The following is a 22,198-nucleotide window of genomic DNA, read 5'->3' as shown; positions in this document are numbered from 1 at the left end:
GTGTTACATGGAAACCAATTTGACAATAAACTATTTTAAAAACCAAATCAAATCTTCAACCCTTTCAGTCTGGCATTTAAAGCGTTTTACATCTCCCCTTCTTCCTACCACTCACTATCCTCTCACCTTATCTCTCAATCCTTGGTATTATCTGTCTATCTCAATCAGCCTGGCATATTCTCACTACCAGGTTTCAATTCTTGCTCCTCTCCTTGCCTGTAATGTCTTTCACTTCCTCTTTGCAGACCCACATTAATTGCATCACTCAAAACCCACTCCAAGATATACCCTCTTCTAAGAAGCTTTCCCTGATTCACTCACAGTATTACTGATAGTTTTTTTGTGTAAAAACAGACTTTAAAGCTCACTGATCAAATTCAACTTTACCACATTCCCCCAATTTTTCAGATGAGAAAACTTGAGGGCCAATGATATTAAGTGATTTGTATAAGGTCATGCTATGAGTTTAGTGGTAGAAACTTAATCTGAAGTCAGATTTCTTGACTCCTTTCACAATTTCCTTTCCACACTGTCATACTTTGTCCCCACTGTCCCCTCTCACACACACAAGTACAAAGTGTGGTGTCATGATCATAAACTAACATCTGTATTTGGATTGCTTATTCACCTGTATTTGGTTTATCTCAACCACCAAGTTTTAATAATTCTTGAGGGAAGGGAATGTGTCTAATATTTCTGCCTCCCTTCTCTTTCTCCATGGCACCTAAAAGGGCTATATATACCTCAGACTGGTGGTAAATGCATCTTAACTGTCGAGTGCTGCACTTCAAAAAATATATAAAAACAGAACCAATAAAATGAGTACATTCAGGGTGGATTATTATATCACATCCATATTCAAAAAGGTTCCTCTAAACAGGGTCCTCCTATAGTGAGCTTGGTTACAGATCATTAACTACCGTCCAGAGAGAGAGAATAAGAGCTGTGAAACCTGGAGGTAAAAATGTAAAAATCATTGCTCCTCTCACAGGCTCAAGAAATAGATGGGCATTGAGGCAGACTTCCCACTCTGGGATAGAGAGGACTTACACAGCCCCTGTCTTCAAACCCCCAACTCAGCACTAGCTCTAGTCTCCCTTGGCTGGGAGTTGAGTGATACAAATTCTAAATGTCCGTTCCACTATTAATTATCTCTGTGACCTAAGACATATTACTTAGTCTCACTGGACTTGTGTTTTCTCATCTGTAAAAGGTTAGGGGGTAGGAGTGTCAGATGGAAGTCCAGACTTGCTTTGCCTCACACATTTGCTGTGAGGCTGAAGTGAGACAATATATGTGAAAGTGCTTTAAAAATCAAAAGACATTATATGAATGCAAGGTATTAACTTTTTAACTCCCAATCCTGTATCAATTAAATCCTAGGAGACTAGAGCAAAAGAAAGATAACAGCTTTGCCTGTTAATCCCATCTAAATTAATTGCCTGGGTCCTCTACCTTCTCTTTTTTTTTCTCTTCTCCATAATATTTTATTATCAAATTGTTTTCCATACAACACCCAGTGCTCTTCCCCTTAAGTGCCCTCCACCATCACCACCACCTCTTTTCCCCCCTCCCCCTTCCCCCTCAACCCTCAGTTCATTCTCAGCATTCAATAGTCTCTCAAGTTTTGCATCCCTCTCTCTCCCCAACTCTCTCTCTCTCCTCCGTTCCCCCTGGTTCTCCATTAGGTCTTTCTTGTTTTCCTGCTAGACCTATGTACCCCAATGTTCATAGCAGCAATGTCAACAATAGCCAAAACATGGAAGGAGCCTTAATGTCCATCACCTGACGAATGGATCAAGAAGATGTGGTATATATTCACGATGGAGCTCTACTTTCTCTTTAAATGGTGTTCTTCATCACGTCTCTTTATTTTATTTGGTAGAATAATATAAAGGTTGCTATTTTGGCTTTGCACATTGCCGAGGTGGCAGGAATGGGGGAGGTTGGCAGCTGCTAAGACTCAGGAGAGGCACCTATTTTTTTTTTTTTACTAAATTGCTCTAAAGGGGGAATGGTAGGAAAATTGAAGCTGTTGGTCAAGGGAAAAAGGGCTTCCACTCTACCTCCACAGTTTCGCCTTCTCATTCAATAATGAAATTAAAATGCAAAAAAAAAAAAAAGGAGAAATAAGAGCTTTAATTTTGCCACATTTCTCAGGTTTTCTTTCCTTTACCTCTCCAGAACTCCTAGTATGCCTGAAATCAAAGGGTCTGTGTTGGCTTGGATGAGCTTTATTTTGGGTGTATTCAAGACAAATGTTGGGTGTGGGGATGAGGTAGCACATTACGTATTCAAAGATTTGAGGGGCACCTGGGTGGCTCAGTCAGTTAAGCTTCAGACTTTGGCTCAAGTCATGATCTTAGAGTTCGTGAGTTTGAGCCCCACATAAGGCTCTGTGCCCTCTCTGCCCCTTCCCTGCTCTCTCTCTCTCTCTCTCTCTCTCTCTCAAAAGTAAACATTAAAAATTTTAAAAAAATTGAGCCCACTGTATTGATCCATCCTTCATCCAGCCCAGTTGAGTAACTTATATAATATGCTCCAGAGTCCTATGTTAAGGACCATGTTTGCCCTGAGACATCCAGAACCATGTCCACTCAACCTTCTATGGAAATGGGCATCACTTTTATTCCTATGCAGCTCTTGGCCTTTATATCAGTATTGTTCAATTAGAAAAGAGTCCCTTAAGAGATCATCAATCATCTGAAATATCAAATACTGTTAAAAAGCAATGCAAGGGGAAGAAAGACACCCTAACCAGTAACCTACAATGAATTATTCTCTTAACAGACATTTCCTGAATCCTTACTACAGCCTCAGCCCCAGGTTAGGTTTTGAGGAAAATGCATAAGCATCTCAGTAAAACTTTCTCTGTTAAGTGACTGGCAGACTATGGGGGAGAGCAAGGTGTAGATAAGAAATAGCAAAATTGTCTCACCAAATCAGGCACCAGTAAACTCTAACATTCCCCCCATGGTGGTCTTATATAAGCATTGTATTCAATTTTGGGCCTAGGAGAGACTAAAAACCAAAACAAAACCTTGTAATAACAAAAAGCAACAAGGCAGCTTGTGATGTACTAAAAATGACTTAAAATTAAATTAATCATACTATAATTCAGGTAGTATATAACCCACCCTAATAGAGCAAAAGCCATACACAAACAACTATTTTAGCATTCACCCTCAAACTGACCTTGCAGCAAGAGTTTACATCATAAATTTTGGTTTCCTTGTGATTAAGTATAGAATTATAGACAAGAGTATCAATGAACATATATAAAGCAATAGCTCCAAGTTGTCCCCTGGTGGTGTCCTGCTTGATGACACCCAGTCTATGCCAAACCCCACCCAGTCACTCTCTAACCCAAGAGGCTATCCTGCTCAGTGACTCCTCTGCCTTCAGCCCTTCTAATTATGTGCCAGGGTTTGGTGGAAATGATTTAAATGTGAGATACTGGCCCTTTCTAAGGACAGAGATTTCACTAAAGCCTGAAAGCTTGAGAAGTGAGTTGCAAGCATAGGTGCTCTGGTTGGTCAGATCTGACATCTGTATGTTTCAGTCCTGAACTCTTAGGGGTTAAAAGCAGGTTGGCTGCTTAAGTGTGGGATAGAAGAGAGAAGAAAAAGTCCAAGGAGGGTGAAGAAGATGAACCCTTTGTGTTCATCCAGTTGATTCACTGGAAGGAGGCCTGCCATCAGTGAGGGCACCTCCCCCAGGGTTTCCCCAGCCCCAGAGGTTAGGGATGGTCGGGGCACTAGCTTAGTAGCTGCTCAGAAGTATAACCCTTCTCCAGAAGGGTGGGTTTAGACTGTGATGCAGCAGTGAGGATCTGAGAAATGCAGATCTGATCAGAGATTCTGGTCTTTGGAGGGGGCTAGGTGAGACTGTCTTCTGTCCTATTATTTACTGCTAGTAACTGATGTAGGAAACAAAAAAATGTAGCAGGTTCTAAAAAATTCAGGGTGGGTCAGTGTAATTTGGAAAAAGAAGAGGGATTCGTGGAGGATATGGTCTGGGAGGAGAGGGTGAGAGGAGGGGCTGCAGAAGGAGGGCTGCCATCCACAACTGCAGTATTTATGTGTGTCAGAGATAAATTCATTTGTCATATTTCAAATTAGGTTTATAGGTACTTGCCCCATCCCCCACACAGCAGTGGCTTAACGGTGGTCTTCTCAATTTTTAATTGCAGTTTTTCAGTATATTGGCTAGGTCTGACTGAGATGATGGTTTGTATGTGTGTGTACGTGACTAACAGTCCAGGGATCTTCTAAAGTCTCCCGATGTGGTGGGAAGGGTGCTGCGGCAAGGACCCGTCCGACTCTTCTCAAGAGAATCTTACATCTCTAATGTCAGAGTGGTATTGAGGTATCAGGAGGTGCAAAAGGTGTGGGTGGTGCAGTGAATTTCCCCCAGTCCAACACACACACACACAACACACACACACACACACACACACACACACACACACACACACACACAAATGCACACTAACAAGTTCAGTAAAAAGTCCTGCTAATGCCTGGGAAGTCCAGCTAAAAGCAAAAGGCGATCTCTGATGGCCAGGGTGAGCCAGGCAGACTCTGGAATCGCCACGGAGACTAGGGCAGCCTTCCCTCCTCCGGAGAGCGCAGCCCAGCCGCCGCTTCCCTGGGAACCCTTGACTTGCTCTCGAGGCTATATCTGCAGGCTGTGGAAAGCCGGGGCTCCAGTCCTCTCTAGTCACACACCTTTCCTGAAGCACCCCAAGCCCTGTACCCGATGGCAACTCCCTCCAATCTGGCAAAAGCTCAAAAATGCAAAACCTGAGACGGGGTGCAAATTGTACCTCAAAGGCCTGAACACACACACACACACACACACACACACACACACACACACACAAACACCCCCAACCCCGCGTCGCTTAAATTTCATTCCCCAGGTTAGAGAAGAGAATTACTTGCCCACTGAGGTTTGGAGATGGGGGACATGAGGTTGGTCCAAGGCTAGACTCACCTTCTGTTGAGGTAGAGAGCAGACACGGGATGCAAGCTGTTGTTAGGAGCTGCAACTCACAGCTGAGTGGTTGGGGGTGTTGCAAAGACCCTCAAGTTCGCCTCCGGCTTTTTTTTTTTTTTTTTGCATTCACGGCACCAAAGGGTTAAACTGATGGGCTCCAAAGGCCCCGCCGCTCCACTCCCCCTTCCCCTTTTTTGTCTCTCCCCACCCCGCCCGCCTCCCCTGCCGCACGTCGCTAGGAGGTCATCAAGCGTTCTGTCCAGTCCGCGTTCACAAGCCCCTCTGCTTCCCGCCCATCAGGCCCATGGTTGCTTACGGAGAGGTGTGCGCTCACCGAGGGGCGTGTTCCAGCACTGGGAGACGCCGAGCGCCCACGGGTTAGACCTCAGAGAGGAGCCAGCCATGAAGCGGGGCTGGGGAAAGTTTGGCACCCTGCAAGGGGTCGTCGAACTGGAGTGGGTGGAGTCCCGAAGGGTACTTTAGCCCTCCGAGTTCCTGGGCGCTAGCTACCCAGACCTGAGGCGGTGTGCGGCCATGGACCCCGGAGCTGCGGTGGCCCAGGGCACTGCCCCGCTTCAGGATGGAGAGCAGCCCGCGAAGTCGCCAGAGCCGCCGCCGCCGTGGCCGCCGCCGCCGAGGAGGACTGGTCCGCTCCTCCACGCGCCTTTGCCGGAACCGGCACCGCAGTTCTGTCCAGAGCCTGCTCCGGAGCCCTGTCCGAGGGCGACCCCAGAACCAGCCCCAGAACTCGACACGGAAACGGTCCCAGAACCCGATACAGAGCCAGTCCCCGAGCCGGCTCCAGAACCAGCCCCAGAACTCGATACGGAACCGATCTCAGAACCAGCCACCAAACCGGCGCCCGAGCCGGCTCCGGAACCAGCCCTAGAACCAGCCACAGAACCGGCCCTAGAGCCGGCCCCAGTACCAGCCACAGAACCGGCCCCCGAGTCGGCCCCAGAACCAGCCCCAGAACCAGCCACAGAGTCCTCCAGCCCTGAGCCGGCTACAGAGTCCCGTCCGGAGCCAAGCCCAGCACCACGTCTATTGCAGCGTCCGGTGGTCGCTCCGGAGAGGGGTCTAAATACATCATCGCCCCGAACGCCAGTGCTGTTCTCCAGTATCAAGGTAAGAAAAATACCCCCTGGGGCGGGGTGGGGGGGAATCAAAATGAAGCCGAATGGCTATCGAGCTCATGGGACTCTGTACCCTAAGCATCCCGTTTGGCTGCCACTGACTGGCAAAGATGCTCGGAGAGATGCGGAGATGGGGTGCCCGGGCAGTGGGAAATGGTTGGGAGGCGGGAAGCAACATGTGGAAACAAGAGTGGGCTCTTTGGAGCTCAAAACAGTGGTGACTGCACAGGTTGGGAGTCGGAGCAGTTTTCCCCATAGGGAGAAGTGGTAGTGCAGTGAGCGCCTATATCTTGAAAAAGAGGAGGAAGACGTCCCCAGGGAGCGCAAGAGATCTAGCGAAGTATTTGGGGCTAGCCCTGGGTACACTGGGATGGGACTGAGTGGTGGGGATGGGGTGGGAGGGGACACACCTCTTAGCCGCGGTCACTGCCGCAGAGGCCCAAGCTGCGGAGCCGCAGTCCTCAGCTTGGCCCCCTCCCTGACACTGGGGAGGGGGTCATTAGCGAGAGTGGAACTGGCGGCGCTCCAAGGAGGTGCCTTGCACCTCTGTTAGCTGCTGGGAGCTGGTACTCTGGGTGGGGATGAGGGGATGGGCGGCGCCCACGCGCACTGCAGGGGAAGGGCAGGGTTCCCTGGGGAGGAAGGGGAGAGCATGCGTGTGTGTAGAAGCCACCGTTCCATCTGTCTGCAGGATTTCCCAGCAGGTAGGTGCCAACACTGTGATATGGTGATGGGCCGCGTCACAAGCGGGCGACTGGAATCTCACACTGGGGCCAATTGAAATGGTACAAGAGTCTCGTCTTAGAGATACCAAAATAGGAGTTGGTATTTGAGAGCCTGTGAATGGAAATCCTCATCTCTTCCAGTCTTCAGAGACGACTTCCTAAACGTTGCACTTAGCCTGGAGAAGACAAGTGGAGGATCCTCGCGCACCCACCAGGGACGGGGGGGGGGGGGGGGGGGGGGGGAAGGGAGGAAGAAGGTTTTCTGTGTTTGCCTTGGACCCCTGAAACCCTGTTCAGCAGGAGTCTGTCTTTCTTGCTTTCTCTGTATTCCCCCTAATCTTCCTTTCCCCTAAACTTCATTCCATGAGACTGTGAATATCGTGTTAATGCATAGATACACCTTGATTTAGCTTCCACTGCAGGAAAAAAAAAACCCACAAAACAAACAAATAACACACCACACCAACAATGCCTGTCCATCCTGCTGCCTAGCAGGGCATAGGGACAGGGCTCTGGAATCCTTCTGCTGTGGAACGCACACTTGTAGAATGTAGGCTAAGGGGGCAGAACTTGGCTTCGCGAAATGGAAATGGGAGCTCTGGTTGCTTTCTGAATTATGAGTAGGGAGGCTTGAGTTTGCAAAATAACTGCAATGATAAGTGACTGAATAAGAGGAAGCCTAAAGTGAAAAGTTGCACGGAGGAGGGGGGGAAGTTCAGAGGTTTAAAAATAGATAAAATAGGACTGTAGGAGACTAAGACAAGTTTTTTTTTTAATCCAACAGCCCAGCTCTCTCCAAGGGGGTGGATCTCCTCCACCCTGCAGCAATCTCAGGAAAATAAAGGGCAGTGAAGCAAGACACCAGAGATCACCTAACTGGGGGTTGCTATTGTCATTTTGGGAGAGTTTGCAATGGAACTGATGGGAGGGAGACCAGCAGGGACCACCTAACCTATGGCCTTCTTAACTGAGATTTTGGGAAACTGGCTCAGAAACTGACACTTGGGGACTTAATTGCCAGGATGTCCAGCAAATATATGGCCTCTTTGGCCTCTGAAAGACTGACCGGAGTCCAGGAGCTCCAGGGATGAGCCCTGTGACAGTGGGAAAGCATGTCCCACTAGCTTAACAGGAAAATGTCTGTTGCCAGACAGATAAGGAGAATCAAGGTAAGGGGAATTAGGTTAGCTCTCTACACAATGCACTCTCAGATATGCTGGCTGACAGATCCATAGGCATTTGGCAGCCCTGGCAAGGGACTTTACCCTTGGTAGAGTTAGTAATTTGTTCAGTAATTTATCTTTTAGGATGGGGTTAAGAACCCTGACCATCCACTAAGAGGGTCATGTAGATGAACCTATCAGTGGCTCTAGATGATTTTGAAGGATACAAAGGATCTGGGTAATGTTCAGATTGCTGGGAGCCAAACCCCTCTTCAACTTCCTAAGTGTTGCTGTGCAATTGCTGTCTGGTGCAGATGGGAACATCTGATCTTGAGTGATAGGATGGTTCTGTGCTGTATCCTCCTCAGGCAAATAGCACCCACAACCAGCTGACTTGCGTCTTAACATTCAAGGCAAACAGGTTGCCATCTTAGCTGGGGAGGTGTTGTTTTCAAACACTGCCTCCTTGAGGAAAGCTTGTGGAAACACACACACACACACACACACACAATCTCAGAGATCATAACAAAATACAGATCTTAACATACAATGAGATCCTACCTGGCAAGGCACAGTCAGTACCAGTAGTATGGAACTAGCCAGATAAATCAAAGGATGAAATGAGCAAAACAAAAATGTTTGAATGTGACTGCAGATTTCTCCCAGTTAATTTTGCTGACTGGTATTGCACTAATAGGAGAACGAGGAAGAGAAGGAGGAGGAGGAAGAGAAGAAATCAACATCTTCCAGTGTGTAGTCTGTTCTTTTTTCAGGTTTCAGAACCTGTTGGTTGTAAATCGATGCCAATCATGAGGGTAGAGACTGAGAAAAGGGGGCTCATGTATCCTTCCAAATAGATACCAGGATAACACAATCTTATGAACCAAACCTATCTATTTCCTTCCTTTCTAAAATCTTTTGATTTCCAGGAAATGAGTGGTAGTCTCCCACCTGGTGGCAGTAAGTGCAAGTAAGGGTTTGTGAATTGGTTCTTAAACACTACCATGACTGGCTTGGGGGGAGTGGGGCTTACATGAAGGTACTATATTTATTTCTCTCCCCTCAGCTGTGGTTGAAGAAAGATAGCTTATGTTTTTATTAATTGGGTGTGACTAGCTATGAAATTATAACCACACCATATAGGTGATCAATGAAAATCTGAAAAGAAATACACTTTTATAGCCTTTATTTCAGGAGGTGTCAGGAATATGTGGTAACAGATCAATTACCAATTACCATTTCACCCCAACATATAACAGAGCGGTTTCCTGGTATTTTTTGCACACATTTTCTTGCAAAGTAGCAAGCATTTGTTTATATTATATCTGGTAATTCTTACCTAAAACCTTTACAATTTTACTTATTTCTCAGCTTCTCAAAGGTAGATACTGTCTTGCGCTCTCAGTGCCTAGTACAATTCAGCCCTCCTTATTTTTGCTCAGTAAACACTTACTGAAGCTTGAAACCTATCAATTCCATTTCCAGCGAGATGTAGAGACTTGCTGTGAAAGAATAAAAATGTGTTCTCATTGATTTCAGAGTGAGAAGTAAATGCTTATTTAAATAGCCTGGAATATATAGCCCTTAAAGAAATGCAGTCAGACTTTCCCTTTGCAGAATGGATGTTAGAGCCATAATTAAGAAGCAAATTACCAACAATTTAAAAAATGTTTTGGAAAGTGTCCTTATCCCCCGCAGTCCCAGAAGCAACAGAATAATGATAATGTTGTGGGTTTCAGGGGTAATAAATTTTTTCCTAAGAGAATAGAATATCTGCAGTGACTATAAGCAGCTTTGAGATTGTATCGAATGCTTAGCCTGTTGAAGATCAAGATGAAGTTACTCTCTTTCCTCTTAGGCTCTTTCTCCCCTCTTTGCCAGGTTTTGATGAAACTATCTGATTTCACTGGTATATTCTGAGAGCTCCTGAGCATTTGCTGCAGTATTTTCTAGAAAAGATAATGAGATATTTGGTCAGTGGTCTTTCTTTCCTGAGAATACAATTCTTATGTGTTAATTAAAATCTCTAACTGGGCCTTCTACACATCTGCAGCCCAAAAGGAGAGGCTGCTCCATTTCCCAAAGTGCTTCCAAGGAAAAGAGGAAAATCCATAGAGGCCAGGAAGCCATTCAGGGATATTATAATAAGTATTAGGTAATCTCTTCTGCTAGTATGACCCTTTACAGTTTGCAGACTATTTTCCTCTGCATTATTAACTCTTATTCATCTGAAGAAGGCAACAGGGTGGGAGAAGGCAAAAATAAAACTGACACCTAATATAATTATTAATTTATCTAATGTGGATTTTTAAAAATATCCAACATAGGGCTTTCTGTGACACATAGGAGCCCCATTTGTCTAAGAACAGTCTTTAAGCTGACGTTCTATCAGTCTGGAATTTGTTCAAGTAGCAACTGCTGTTCCCAGTTTGATGCTCTCAGCGGGGCCCACCCTAGAACTGGAATCTGAGAAGGAAGGATAAGAGGTGCAATTCCCTGAATCTATTACTCCCAAAGAAGACATTTTTTTGGAAAGAAAATAAATAGAAATTCTGCTAGGTATAGGGTGCTCAATCTTTCCAAAGACTGCGGACTATAATTCCCTCTGTGGAAAAAAATAATTTCAAGGATTAAAAAATGAAAGGATTCATTCCTAAAGGGAGATTCCCCACCCTCACCAAAGCAAATAAACCTTATTCTCAAAATAGAAAAAAAGAAAGGAACAGTGACCCCAGATAATGAAACTTATCCCTCCCCTAAAAATTATTTTAAGGAAAAAAAGAAATTCTAAAAGGAGGTGTTCCTTACCATCATCAAAACTTATGAAACTTAGGTTCCCCAAGAAGAAAATTAAAGAGGAAAAGAGAGAAATCACCTCAAGGAAAACAGTATTTCTAACCTTAAAAAAGTCATGAATTTATAAACTTTATTTGCACCACATGGCTAATGCTGAACCCCTTGCAAAAGTTATGGGGGCAAAAATAAATCTCCCAAAGGGGAGGTATACCAGACTCACCAAATCTCCCTAATGTTATTTCTTACAATTACATGAAATGTCCAGAATAGGCAAATTCTTAGAGACTGGTAGTAGATTAGAGGTAGCCTGCAGGTGGGGGAAAGAGGAAAAGAGAAAGTTTGAGTGATGGCTAAAGGGTACAGGGATTCTATGGAAGGATGATAAAAATGTTCTGAAATTAGCAGTAATGATTGCATGACCCTGTGAATATGCTAAAAAACACTGACTTTGTACACTTCAAAATGGTGAATTGTGTGATTTCTGAATTACATCTCGATTTTAAAAAATAAGTAAAAGGAAGGTCACTCCTCCAACTGCAAGATAATGAACCTACTATCTTCCCATAAATAAACAAAGGAAAAAATGAATACATAAGCAAAAAAAGACATTTTTCAAGAAGAACTAAAAGGGAGATCCTCTTCAAGGCAGGGCCTCCAACCTCACGAAGGAAAGTAACCTTTATTCACTCCTCAATTTTTTTCTCTTTGGGAAAAACAAACAAAAAGGAAGTCTTTTTAAGTGTTGATACTTTCAAAATCATCAAAGTCTATGTAACTTCCCAATCCTTCCATCCCAGCAGCACAAAACGTTTCAACAGAAGGAAAGAAATATTAAAGGACAGGGTCCCTGATCATACCAAACATCCTGAATTTTTAATTCACAGAAAAGGAAAAACAAGAAACAAAAGAAATCCTTCCCCTGCCTGGGGGAGAATCCCCATCCTCACCAAGCACATGAACCTTATCCTCCAAATACAATTTTAAGTTTTAAGAGAAAAATCAATAATAGAAAGGCATGTATGTTGGGGGGGGGGATAATATCAATGAAATGAAAACAGAATCCTCTTAAAGAGAAGTGCTCCAACCACACAAAGACACATGAACTTTTCTATCAAGATACAGCAAAACAAATGCAAATTTTTAATGAGGAAATCCTTCTAGTGGGAGATGATCTTAATTTATTCAAACCTCAAAGCTTGATTCTTAATATAGGAAATTTAAAAATTTGAAGCAGAAGTATTTTCAAAAAGAAACCTTGTTTTTAGAGAATGAAATGCCCCCAAACTCACCAAAGTCCCTGAACATTTTTCTCCAAGAAAAAAAAAAAGGAAGAAAGGAAGACACAGCAATGGAGAGACTGAAGGGGAGGTGGAAGGGGAAGGAGAAAGGGGGAGAAAAAAAGGAGGTAGAGAAAGAGGGAATGAGAGGAAGAAAAAAACAAATTATGGGATAATTTTTAAAAGACAGAAATTTTCCTCAGGGAAGGTGCACCAATTCTTTATTGTCCATAATGTGTATTATTTTTGATGATCAACCCTCTCTACCTCCCACAAAAAGGAGGGAAAAAAAACCCTCACAAAATCTCTTTCTAAACCTTTTTCAAGTACAGATGCCCCCAACCTCACCCAAACCCAAGGACCTTATTTTTCTTCTGACCTTCAAGTATTTAATAAAATCAAAGAAAAACAAAAGACGCTCCCAATATTATTTCTTGCAAATAAATTGTTTATTTTACAGAAAATGAAAGAAAGGAAAACCTTCTGAGGAGGGCTTTCAACCTCACTAAAACCAGTGGCCCTTATAGTTTCTCCCTACAAAACTTAGTTTTTATAAAAATGGAAATCCTCCAAACCTAAAGAGATGTGCTCCCACAACCCCCCCAAAAGCAAAGGATCTTTTTCCCCAGAGTTTTTTAAAACAGAAAATCCATCCATCATAAAAGAACTCTTCAACTTCACTAAAATCAATAGACTTTATTCCTCTCCACATCCACAAGGAAAACAAAACCAGAAACTGTAAGAGGAAAAGAAATTCTCCTAACCTAAGGCAAATTGGCCAGAATCTCACCAACATCGTTAAATATTATTCCCCTAAAGAGTTTTTTTAAAGAAAGAGGGGGAAATAAAAATGAGGGGAGAGAAAAGCCTATGTTTTAGGAAAAAGTGCTTTCCACACCTACTCCACTCTAAAGACTAGGCAAGTCATACAAAGAAAGGATAATATCATTCTAGAACAATACCAATGAACATTAAATTGAGAACTTGAAGACAAAGGGTAGTAAATGTTTACTTCCTGGCTGGTTTCCTTCTGCCCCAACTCCAGCCCATTTCTGATTACCTTCCCTGTCAGCCAGTCAGTCCGTGCACTCCAGAAAGGCAAACCCTGCCCAGGAAAATACATTTAGGAAGGAGGCAAACCATAAGAGACTCTTAAATATAGAGAAAAAAACTGAAGGTTGATGGTGGGAAGCGGGCAGGGTAGAGGGGAAATTGGGTGATGGGCACTGGGTGTTGTATGTAAGTGATGAATCATGGGATTCTACTCCCAAAACCAAGAACACACTGTATACACTGTATGTTAGCCAATTTGACAATAAATTACATTTAAAAAAAAAGAATTAGGAAAGCAAATCTTTTGGGGAAAAATCATATGTCACCCTTCCAAACCAAATATAAATGACTTGGGGGAATAGCTGCAACGTTGTTCCCCTTCCAATACTATTGAAACCCAAAAGTTGATGTTAAACTGTAAAGCAATGACACTCCATTAATTTCCAAGTTAGAGACACACCTACCTAGCAGAGAAGGACCATTAGTCAATTCAATTATGGGTTTCTAAAAGTGGTTGTCTAATTATGCACTCAGTTAAATGTCTGTTCTCTAGCATTATACAAGGGCTTGATTTTCACAAATACAAATTTGTAAGTCACATTTATAAGTCAAGAATAAGACTCATTGTTTTCCAAAGTTTTTACTGGTTATCGGTCTATTCATGCCTTCTATCTCTTCCCGTTTGAATTTTGGCAGTGCATGTGCATTTAGGAATTTGTCCATTTCTTCTAGGTTGTTCAGTTTGTTGACATAATTTTTCGTAGTAATCTCTAATGATTGCTTGTATTTCTAAGGGATTGGTTGTAATAGATCCATTTTCATTCATGATTTTGTCTATCTGGGTGCTCTCTTTTTTTTTCTAAGGAGCCTGGCTAGAGGTTTATCAATTTTGTTTATTTTTTCAAATAACCAACTCTTGGTTTCAGTGATCTGCTCAACTGCTTTTTTGGATTCTATATTGTTTATTCCTGCCCTGATCTTTATTATTTCTTTTCTTCTGCTGGGTTTGGGGTGCTCTTGCTGCTCCCCTCCTAGTTCCAGTAGGTGGGTGCTCTGTTAGATTTTGAATTTGCGCTGTTTCTAGTTTGTTGAAATTGGTCTGGACTGCAATATACTTTCCTCTTAGGACTGCCTTTGCTGTGTCCCAGAGATTTTGGATTGTCATATTTTCATTTTCATTTATTTCCATATATTTTTTAACTTCTTCTCTAATTGCCTGATTAACCCAATCATTCTTTAGTAGGGTGGTTTTTAACCTCCACATTTTTGGAGGTTTTCCAGACTTTTTCCTTGTGGTTCATTACAAGTTTCATAGCATTGTGATCTGAAAGTGTGCATGGTATGATCTCTATTTGGTTATACTTATAGAGGGTTGCTTTATGTACCAGTATGTGGTCTATCTTGGAGAATGTGCCATGTGCACTGGAAAAGAAGGTGAATTTCCTATCTTTAGGGTGTGGAGTTCTAAATATATCTATCAATTCCATCTGTTCCAATGTGTCGTTCAGGTCCATTGTTTCTTTAAAGATTTTCTGTCTGGTTGATCTATCCATTGCTGTCAGTGGAGTATTAAAGTCCCCTGCAATTAGCACATTCTTATCAATAAGATTGCTTCTGTCTGTGATTAATTGTTTTTAATTCATTTACTTATTTAAAACTTAAATTGAGTATCTGCTTTATATCCTATATGCTTGGCACCGATGATTTCATGATTGGCAAAACCACATAGAAGAGACTTCCTTTAAACAACACTGGTAAATGAGACACCCAGTTACCAAAACAGATAGACCAGGGGTGATTGTTTGTTTTACCAGATGCTTTGTTGAGGCCTTCACTTAAATAGTCAGGTCTGTCAGCATACCTCTTCTTAAATAAAAATTTAATGTAATAAAATAAAGGATATGTATTTCTATTTCAGAGAAGGTGGAAAATCAACAATGACAAAAAGCTTCCAGGGGTGCCTGGGTGGCTCAGTGAGTTAAGTATATGACTCTTGATTTCAGCTCAGGTCATGTTCTCATGGCTCATGAGTTTGAGCCCCACACTAGGTTCTGTGCTGACAGAGTGGAGCCTGCTTAGGATTCTCTCTTCTCTCTTTCTCTCTCTCCCTCTCTCTCTGTTCCTCCTGTTTGTGCTCTCTCTCTCCCTCAAAAATAAATAAATAAATTTAAAATTTTTTTAAATCTTCCAAAATGTAAATAAAAATTATGTAGCACCCCACCACTCAAGAGGCAGTATCAAGAGATAATTAATATTTCATTGTTTTTCCATTAATTTTCTCTAAATATATGCTCATATATCTTATCTACAGTTGTAAGACTTTAGGGAATGTACCACTGTGTTCTCAGGCTCTTCTCCTCCCCGTACCCATTGCCTCCCTGACTTAATTATTAGATCATGTGCCCTGTTTTTCTACATTGTATTTAGGAAACAATTGTTAATTTTAGCTTAAAGCTTATCTAGTGAAATGTCTGTATAATCTGTTTGTTAAGCATAAGCTGGGAACATAACTGTTCAGAAATGTGATTGCAATGTAAAGCAATGAGTGTACACATTTTATGTAGACACAACTGTTGTGTAGACACAAACAAATAACGCATAAACAATTGGCAGTGTGATCTCACATTTACTAAGTGCACTTTCTATGACATCCAGATTTCATTTGTACAGATAGCTTTTGTGATTTGGACTTGAAGAAGGAGACCCTGAGCAAAATCCACCCTCTTCCCACTGTTAAATTCCCAAAAGGAAAATGTAAATTTAAATTTCTAAGACTTGGTTAGGTCACTTTTCACCAATAATGCCACCATAATGTTGACATTATCAACAATTATGAGAAGATAGAATATTCATTCAGCTTTCATTAGCCAAATGTGGTAGAATATTGAGCGAGTTAAAAAACTGAATACAATCCAACCAAGGTTGAATCAGTAATTTAAAAGGCAAGTGTAATGTGTTATTGAGTAAGATCAGAGTCTTCAGCCTCATATGTAGCACTTAGAGATTTTCATCTTCCAAAGCATTACACACGTTTGCGGGTTAAGCTTTTTTTTCTTTAAAGAGCCTTATAAAAGAGATTTCAGACCCTGGGGATGGCGATTCCCACCCTCTTGTTTTCCTCCTATTACAGGGCATGGCACATGTTACTGGAGGATTTTGAAAGACAAGTGTGATACTCCAACCCAGAGTCTTTGCAGAATTCTTCTAAAACAGGAGGCAGTGGGCATGGAAAATGAGCCTGCCTTTGCCTCCAGGAGTAGGAGGGCTATGGAAGCACTGCTTGCAGGGCTCAACTAAGAACTTCCAGAATCCTGGATGTTCATTCATTTGCCCTCTCCTGCAGCTAATGGGATTTTGCAGTTTGAGGCAGGAAATGAAAGGTACCTGCTGAGTAAAAACAAAATTGTTAATTTCCTTGGCTAAGAGTAGAGACACTTGAAACCAGGAAAGTTTCTATTAACTTGGGCTCTGTCAATTGAGTCCCCCACTCTCCTGAAGCCAGCTCCAACATCACAGCACCATCTTCTGAACCCCACCTCCAACAGTAGTCCTGGCTTACTTTGTTAATTTTCCTTCAATAAATGTCATTTGCATTTATATACTTTGAACATAATATTTCATGCCTTATTTACATCACCGTGTATGTCCCTTCCAGTATAAAAGAAAAATGTGATGTAGCTTCATTAAAACAGCTAAGCATAAACAGCAAGGAGGAAAGTAAATGAAGCTACAGAACAAGATTATTTATTTCAGAAAATTAACAAGTTTATGCCTTCACACTAACCTCAATTAATGCATACTGTGACAGTTTCCCTCCTGCCAGGCTTGAGTGGAACATAACTTTTCTCTTACTCAGAATTTGGATATTGCTGTCCTTTTCTCACTCCCTCACCTTACTCTGCTTGACTGTTAAAACTAATTAAAGTGATAATTTTGGCATTGCTACAGTCTCTTGGATTTTAATTTACTCAACATGCTGACTAGACCTCCAGGAAATTTTTTATTTGTGTGTTTCACATGGAATCAAAGTACCCATTTAGTGGCTCACTTCATGGTTTTTTTAGTATATTGCTTTTCACTGGTAAGCTTTCTTTCCATAAATTCCAGGAAAAGTCTTACATTGCCTTTCAATCATCCTTCATCAGCACTAAATTTTTTGAGTTCCTTCATCTCATCTTCTAATGGTGAGAAAAAAAAGCATAGACACTCCCAGGCAGCTTGAAAGTTTGCTTGCTTTGTTTTTTGTTTTGTTTTGTTTTGTTTTGTTTTGTATCCACTAAAGTAAGGCAGCACTGTGAACTACACGTAGACATATCTGTTAGTTACCTCATTAAGTGTTGAATAATTACATAATTGGCATATAAAATATGTTACAACAGGCACCTGGATGGCTCTGTCAGTTGAGCATCTGACTTTTTTTTAGTATTTTGTTTTTATTTTTTCTTTAATTATTATTATTTTTAATAGTTTATTGTCAAATTGGTTTCCATATAACACCCAGTGCTCTTCCCCACAAGTGCCCTCCTCCATCACCACCACCTCCCTTCCCCCTCCCCTTCCCCCTTCAGCATTCGGTTCCTTTTCAGTATTCAATAGTCTCTCAAGTTTTGAGTCCCTCTCTCTCCCCAACTCTCTTTCCATCTTCCCCTACCCCTGGTCCTCCATTAGGTTTCTCCTGTTCTCCTGTTAGACCTGTGAGTGCAAACATATGGTATCTGTCCTTGTCTGCCTGACTTATTTCGCTTAGCATGACACCCTCAAGATCCATCCACTTTCCTACAAATGGCCAGATTTCATTCTTTCTCATTGCCATGTAATACTCCATTGTGTGTGTGTGCGTGTGTGTGTGTGTGTGTGTGTGTGTATACACCAAATCTTCTTAATCCATTCATCAAGTCACAGTTCAAAATTTGGCCTAAAATATTCCAGAAATTAAGAGTATTCTCCTGGAAACATGGCCATTCTAGAAAGTTCCTCCCTCCCCTGACTCCTGGAAAGTATTACAATAGGCCTCATATAGTGGATTGTCATAATGTGCATTGTCTTTGCTTATAAGAACATTTTTCTTATGGGGGATTGTGTTCTTGGCCAAGGACACAACACCAAATGAACTGTAGATATAACTAAAAATATGTAGTAAAAGCTAATATATAACTGTAAGCTTCTGTAATAATTTAAAACAGCAAAATTATTTCAAGTCCTATAAAATGGGCATAAATGTAACATACACATTGATTTTGTAAGGGGCCCTAGTGTACTATAAAGTGTACATGCAACACATAAAAGATCCAATTCTATGTAAATTTAATCTATTATTATTTATTAAAAATTTACACTCTGCTGCATCCAGAAAGGGTATGGAGTATCCTACAAAATTAAACACATAAAAAACAGGACAATTAAGCACAAATGAAAACAGGACAAAACCAATTCAAAGCAGTGGCAAATGAGACTTTAAACTAATATATGCTAGTTATAATAAACCCTAATTGCACATTTAATTAGCAGTACTTTTGTTTGCTGCCTTTGGTGGTTAAAGAACTTTGGAGAATGATTTGAATGGCTCAGACCTCTTAAAGTTGGTGTCCAAGGAACTTTGAGCTGATGCCTCATTTTTATCCAATACATCTTCCTGTAGCAAGCCTGCAGCAACCACAAAATGAAGAACTAAAAGTTGCCAGGATTGTGTTATAAGTGCTAATTAACTGTCCTAGAAGGCTGCATCTTGGGTAAATTTGGTGTGCCTGCATTTTTCCAATATCATAAGGCAGGTATCTGTGAGGCATGTAAGTATGGAACTTCTTCAAATAAAATAGTATTTCAAATAAAATTTCTCAAATCCAAATGTTACTGTGTAGTCAGGGGTTCACTAGTTTGGACTCTCTTAGATTAGGAATTACTTCGCATCGGTTCTAGTCAAAATTCCACTCTACATAGCTGTGCAATATAGGACAAATTGCTTAATCTTTCTGTGTCTTAGCTTTTGTGTCTCTTAAATGAAGCCCATAATGTACTGCTGACTCAGCTCAGCTCAGTCATCTCCTCCAGCAAGTCTTCACTGGTATCTCATCTAGGCTAGGTACCTTTCCTCTGTGCACTTCTGTGTAGCACCCTACACAAACTTCTGCTTGTCAATTGCCATATAATATTGAGATTTTCAGCTTATATATTCAATTAGGGCTATAAGGCTAAGGCCTTTGGGGCCCAACATACAGCCCACCACTCAATAAATTATGGCAAAACTATTTTATAAAAATATCATAGAGGCTTATGGAGAAATTTAGTCTAAAACACATATTTTAATTTTATTATTTTTTTGAGACAGTGAGTAAGCAAGTGGGGGTGAGAAAGAGAGAGGGGGAGGGAGGGAGGGAGAGAGGGAGAGAGAGAGAGAGAGACAGAGAGAGAGAGAGAGAGAGAGAGAGAGAGAATCCCAATCAGGTCCCACACTGTCAGCATGGAGCCTGACATGGGGCTCAAACTTAGGAACCACAAAATCATGACCTGAGAACCATGAGATCATGACCTGAGCAGAAAAAAAACAAGAGACAGATGGTTAACTGAGCAACCCAGGCACCCCTAAAACACATATTAAAAATAAAAATGTGCATCTTAGTTTTCTTGATTGTTTTCTTTGCCTTGCAGAAGCTTTTTATCTTGATGAGGTCCCAATAGTTCATTTTTGTTCTTGATTCTCTTGCCTCTGGGGATATGTCAAGGAAGAAATTGCTGCGATTGAGATCTGGGAGGCTATTTCCTGCTTTTTCCTCAAGGGTTTTGATGGTTTCCTGTCTCACATTCAGATCATTTATCCATTTTGAGTTTATTTTTGTGAATGGTGTCAGAATGTGGTCTAATTTCATTTTTCTACATGTTGCTGTCCAGCTCTCCCAACACCACCGGTTGAAGAGGCTGTCTTTTTTCCATTGGATACTCTTTCCTGCTTTGTCAAAGAATAACTGGCCATATACTTGTGGGTCCAGTTCTGGGCTCTCTATTCTATTCCATTGGTCCATGTGTCTGTTTTTGTGCCAATACCATACTGTCTTGATGATGACAGCTTTGTAGTAGAGGCTAACGTCTGGGATTGTGATGCCCCCGTTTTGGTTTCCTTCTTCAATATTACTTTGGTTATTTGGAGTTTTTTTGTGGATCCATATGAATTTTAAGATAGTTTGTTCTAGCTTTGAGAAGAATGTTGGTGCAACTTTGATGGGGATTGCATCAACCGACAGAATGGGAAAAGATAGTGGCAAATGGCATATCAGATAAAGAGCTAGGATCCAAAATATACAAGGAGCTCACTAAACTCCATACACGAATTATGAATAATCCAGTGAAGAAATGGGCAGAAGACCTGAATAGAAACTTCTCCAAAGAGGACATCCAGATGACCAACAGGCTCATGAAACATTGCTCAGCGTCACTCATCAACAGGGAAATACAAATCAAAACCACACTAAGATATCACCTCACATCGGTGAGTCGCTAAAATGAACAAATCAAGAGACTATAGATGCTGGCGAGGATGTGGAGAAATGGGCACCCTCCTCCACTGTTGGTGGGAATGTAAACTGGTGCAGCCGCTATGGAAAACAGTGTGGAGGCTCCTCAAAAAACTATACAGAGAACTCCCCTATGACCCAGCAATAGCACTGCTAGGGATTTACCCAAGGGATCCAGAAATGCTGATGCATAGGAGCACATGTACCCCAATGTTCATAGCGGCACTTTCTACAATAGCCAAATCATGGAAAGAGCCTAAATGTCCATCACCTGATGAATGGATCAAGAAGATGTGGTGTGTATATATATATATATATATATATACACACACACACACACACACACAATGGAGTCCAGCATGGCAATGAGGAAGAATGAAATACGGCCATTTGTAGCAAAGTGGATGGACCTTGAGGGTGTCATACTAAGTGAAATAAGTCAGGCAGAGAAGGATAGATACCATATGTCTGCACTCATGGTCTAACAGGAGAGACCTGGCAGGGGACCATGAGGAGAGGAAGGGGGAAAGAGAGCTGGGGAGGGAGAGGGACACAAATCATAAAAGACTATTGAATATTGAAAAAGAGCCATGGACTGAAGGGGGAGGAGGAGAGTGGGAAGGGGGTAATGGACATGGTGGGGGGCACTTGTGGGGAGAAGCACTGGGTGTTACATAGAAACCAATTTGAAAATAAACTATTAAAAAATAAAAAATAATAATGTGCAAATACTAGCTTATTTTGGTATCATTTGTATATGTGCCATGGTATTTGCTGTCATCAATTTCTGTTTTCAAGTATGCAAAGAAGTTGTGATATACTCAGCCCTCAATAAAATGGACTTAGCTATTCAAGTGCATTACCAGCAGGTGCTAGTAAGTAGGCTGCCTTATATACTTCCAGAGGGCTGTAATTTTTCCTAACTCATACAGAGATACCCTACTCATAAGGAGGAGCCCTATATTGGTCATGTTGTCTTGAAATATTAGTATTTGGTCATAAACATAGTTAATTTTGGTGAAAATGAGAAAAATGAGTTATCTAGCCAGTCATTTTAAAATTACAAATTCCTTTTTTTTTCAATATTTTATTGTCAAGTTGTTTTCCATACAACATCCAGTGCTCTTCCCCATAAGTGCCCTCCACCATCACCACCACCTCTTTTCCTCCCTCCCCCTTCCCCCTCAACCCTCAGTTCATTCTCAGCATTCAATAGTCTCTCAAGTTTTGCATCCCTCTCTCTCTCCAACTCTCTCTCCCTCCTCCGTTCCCCCTGGTTCTCCATTAGGTCTCTCATGTTTTCCTGTTAGACCTATGAGTGCAAACATATGGTTTCTGTCCTTCTCTGCCAGGCTTACTTCACTCAGCATGACCCCCTCAAGGTCCATCCACTTTCCTACAAAGGGCCATATGTCATTCCCTCTCATTGCCATGTAGTACTCCATCGTGAATATATACCACATCTTCCTGATCCACTCATCAGGTGAAGGACATTTAGGCTCCTTCCATGTTTTGGCTATTGTTGACATTGCTGCTATGAAC

At 41.8% G+C, this 22,198-nt stretch overlaps 1 protein-coding gene across 1 annotated transcript in view; it reads left to right on the top strand.

The window, feature by feature from the left end:
- Positions 1-5,535: 5,535 nt before the first annotated feature.
- Positions 5,536-22,198, top strand: part of DGKK (diacylglycerol kinase kappa) — a 196,598-nt gene continuing 179,935 nt past the window's right edge. The window contains exon 1 of the mRNA XM_029929651.1: positions 5,536-6,129. Within this exon, the coding sequence (XP_029785511.1) occupies positions 5,536-6,129 (594 nt within the window). The remainder of the gene's footprint in view (positions 6,130-22,198) is intronic.

Source organism: Suricata suricatta, chromosome X (genome assembly GCF_006229205.1).
Source record: "Suricata suricatta isolate VVHF042 chromosome X, meerkat_22Aug2017_6uvM2_HiC, whole genome shotgun sequence".
Classification (NCBI taxonomy): domain Eukaryota; kingdom Metazoa; phylum Chordata; class Mammalia; order Carnivora; family Herpestidae; genus Suricata; species Suricata suricatta.
This window is presented reverse-complemented; position numbering and strand designations above follow the sequence as displayed.